Source organism: Austrofundulus limnaeus, unplaced genomic scaffold, assembly GCF_001266775.1.
Source record: "Austrofundulus limnaeus strain Quisiro unplaced genomic scaffold, Austrofundulus_limnaeus-1.0 Scaffold323, whole genome shotgun sequence".
NCBI classification, from domain to species: Eukaryota; Metazoa; Chordata; class Actinopteri; order Cyprinodontiformes; family Rivulidae; genus Austrofundulus; species Austrofundulus limnaeus.
The window spans coordinates 457,938-461,704 of NW_013952725.1; the positions used below are offsets into that span (position 1 = coordinate 457,938).

General features: G+C 37.5%; 1 protein-coding gene across 3 annotated transcripts in view; it reads right to left on the reverse strand.

Annotated features, from left to right (window-relative positions):
- The window catches only part of LOC106527414 (collagen alpha-1(XVIII) chain), a 79,223-nt gene that overhangs the window by 61,223 nt on the left and 14,233 nt on the right, over positions 1–3,767 (reverse strand). For all 3 annotated transcript variants that reach the window (XM_014022290.1, XM_014022289.1, XM_014022288.1), the window contains exon 2: positions 413–954. In XM_014022290.1, coding sequence (XP_013877744.1) covers positions 413–954 — 542 coding nt within the window. The remainder of the gene's footprint in view (positions 1–412; positions 955–3,767) is intronic.

The window sequence follows — 3,767 nt, forward strand, 5'->3', positions numbered from 1 at the left end:
AAATGAAACTTATCGCCGTCTTTTTTTTTACCGACCTCAAAAAAAGTTATCGTGCAATTAATTGATTTATTGTCTATCGCGACAGGCCTAGATGCGGCCATTTTTGTGTTTTGTAAGATCACCTGGCTGTGGATGCCATCATAAGTTGGGCTGACCCTAAAGGGTTAATCAGCTGTAAACCTAACAGTTACTCCCTGGAAGTTTCATAAATACAGACATTTATGAGATATTTTTTAACAACAAACAGGGCTGATGTTAATGTTTTTGTTTATATCACAATTCTCTCACAATGCGTCGAGCTCAAAGTGTGCGTCAGAGATGACTCTTGGCTACTACCACACAAAAACTTAGCACAATAACATAAAATTTCAAGAATTCTTAATATTTTTTGTGTTTGTTAAAAGTCAGTTACCTCAAACTTGTCTGGGTCTGCTCCTCCTGCCTGGCCCACAAAGACCCCAGCTCCGGGGTCCAGTTCCATGGGATCGGGCGAGCGCTCAAATTTCACCACCTGCGGATCCGTGGCGCACTCTGGATAAAACGTCAGCTCGTCGTCGGACACCGACAGGGCGAAGAGGTTCCACGTGTCCAGCATGCTCGGCACGTCGAAGCTGGCTGCCTCGTACGAATGTTCGGAGTCGGGTTCGGTGTAGAAGAACTGCACCTTCTGACGGCCGGACTGCACCGCGCTGAGCTTCACCCCGATGTACATGAGCTTCTGAGGCCCGTCTGTGACGGCGAAGAGGACCGAAGCGGCAGGGGAGGTGGGCTTGACGTAGAAAATGAGGGAGAAGTCACGGAAGAAAGTTTTGCCGATATGAGACCAGGCCAGCTGGCCCGTTACATCTGCAGAGGTCAAACTGTAGGCAGGCTCGCCTGCAGGTCCAGAGACTTTAGTGATGCCATCTGGAGGAGGGTCTCCAATAAGCTGTGACAAAGTGATGCCATTTTCTTCTGCAAGACAGGAAGTTCATATTTGGAGTCATTATTAACTTTATAAAAAGGATCACGAACCACCTTTGTTTGAATCAACAGCCAAAACAGATATTTGCTAACATTAATATTCAAGTTTCCCCTATATGGGATCAATCCTGTGCCAGCAGTAACTGAATTTGAATTGCTCAGCTTGAATCTGAATGTGCATAATTTGAAATTGAAGGCATTGGTTTGAAAATGTTTACTAAATAAATTTTACTAAATTGAAATGGAATTTAATTGTTTATAACTAAATTTAAAGTTTTGAATTTGAACTAATTTGCTTTTAAACTGTATTTTGGTTTATTAAAACTTCAGTTTGACTACTTTCAATTTCAGTTCCATAATTCATATTTTTGTGTCTTCATCCTGGTCCTTGAGAAAGCCAGCCAGAGTAATCAAACACAGATCCACAGATTTATGTTTCACCGGTGAAACTTCCCTTCTGTATGTAACAGAGTTGATGCAATCCACTGTAAAAGTGACAAAAACAGACAAAGTTATTTTATTGCAGTGATTAATTTTACCTATATGTAGAAAATGTTACATTTACCTCACATCATGGATCAGTCAGCAGCAGCATCTGATCAATATGTGATCCATGATGTGAGGTAAATGTAACATTTTCTACGTACAGGTTAAATTAAAGTGAAACATAAATCTGTGGATCTGTGTTTGATTACTCTGGCTGGCTTTCTCAAGGACCAGGATGAAGACACAAAAATCTGAATTATGGAACTGAAATTGAAAGTAGTCAAACTGAAGTTTTAATAAACCAAAATACAGTTTCAAAGCAAATTACCGGTAATTCAAATTCATAACTTTAAATTCAGTTTCAAATTAGTGAAATTTATTTTCAGACCAATGCATTCAATTTCAAATTATGCACATTCAGATTCAATCTGAGCAATTCAAATTCAATTTCTGCTGGCAAAAGATTTATTCCATATATTTGTCTCTGGCACAACAAAAAGAAAAACCAAACCCGAAGGTTAGAAATGTAACACTACATGTAATCAAAATCAACTAGCTTTAAAAGGGCACACAAATTACAGAGATATATTTACAGTGTCTGAGAGGCAGAAAACGGGTCAAATTAATATAATAAAAACAGCTAATATTCCAGTTCCCATAGATTGAAATAGACCAAAGACAAACGAGCAGATGTCTTGAGAATAACATTTAGTTTCTCATAAATCAACATCACGAGGGAGAATGAGTTCTGGCTCAGAGGATGCTTGAGGGTCCTTTGCAGATTTATCATAAATTGTGGGGTTTTCCCCCCATGTTCATATATGATGCACATGTCTTGACAGCAGAACTTCTTTATGTAACAAAAGTAAAGGTTAACCAAAAAAAACCTCACAATGTAGTTAAACCAAAAAACATTCAGAGTTGCAAAAACATCTATTTTGCTGCAAGAGTCAAATCTCTTTCCATTTGCGACCACAGCTGAAAAATAATTAAATTTATAAGTTTCAATGTTGAAGGTTGTCTAAACCTTAATAACTTTCACCTTTCACAAAAAGATTAAAGTAACAATTGCCGCAAAATGTAATAACGTTATTACATAATGCGTTGAAGACTTATTACATTTTGCATCAGTTATTACATAATGCGGTTTAGCGCGAGTTTATTACATTTTGATGCCTGATTTCATTACATTATTATACAACGCGTTGTTATTACAAAATGAGGTCTTACTTATCCTGCTTTCTGAAACAGGGCTCTGGTAGGGCTCAACATGTTTACTTTCAGCTACTATCAAAACAAATTTGAGCTCAATATCTGAAAAACTAACTGATTTAGGAACATTTTTGTCTAGCTGTGGCCATCTTGAATTGACTCCAAAAGATTATCCCTTGTAGATATATGTCCACCAATCACTTGTGATTCAATAAAATCCATTTGTTTCATTAGACCTTTTGCTCATGAACCAATAAATGAACACATACAGACATGAATAATTACTCCATCACCAACCTTTCAGTGGTGGGAGATCATGTCACTGTACCTTTGTTGTTTCAGGTTAGATCAGTATGGAGCTGAAGAATTATTTTCACACACTTATTTTGTAATTAGCAAAATATTGTACTTATATTTATTCAAATAAACTGTAGAGCAGGAGTGTCAAACACAGGTCCTAGAGGGCCGCTACCCTGCATGTTTTCCTTGTTTCTGTTCCAACACACCTGATTCAGTGATTCAACTACATTTCAAACTCTGCTGCAGTCTGATAAACATTCAAAACATTCAAATCTAAACTGAACAATTCGAACAAACATTTCACAAAATCCATAAGATAAAATACCAGGGTTACTACGTTTATTCTAAAAACATAAAGTGGAACAATAAAAGTTGGAACTTTTATTAAACATTTATATGGTACTCTAATGACTGATGTTAACAAGTACAGTAACATTTAGTAAAAACACACAGCTTGTCCATACAGGATCCATATAGCAACAAGCTGGCTTTTAGGTTCTACTCATGGATCTTTTCTTTATTTTCTCTCTGCCATTAGCGCAGCCATGTAAGGTAATTTATGTCCCAGCAGATGCTGAATACACTCCTAATTGCTGAACCTTTGGATAATCCTGGACCCAGTGGGATTTCATCCAGCTGAAACTCAGGCAGTGGAATTTTGTCTTCTTCCCACTGATATCACCTGCTGCTGGTTCATGTCCCAGCTGCTGCAGCTGTCGCACAAATCATCTCTATTAAATTATGTGTGCAGGAAAACTTTACCTCACTGCTTCAAACTGTGAGCTTACTTTTAATTAGGATAGATA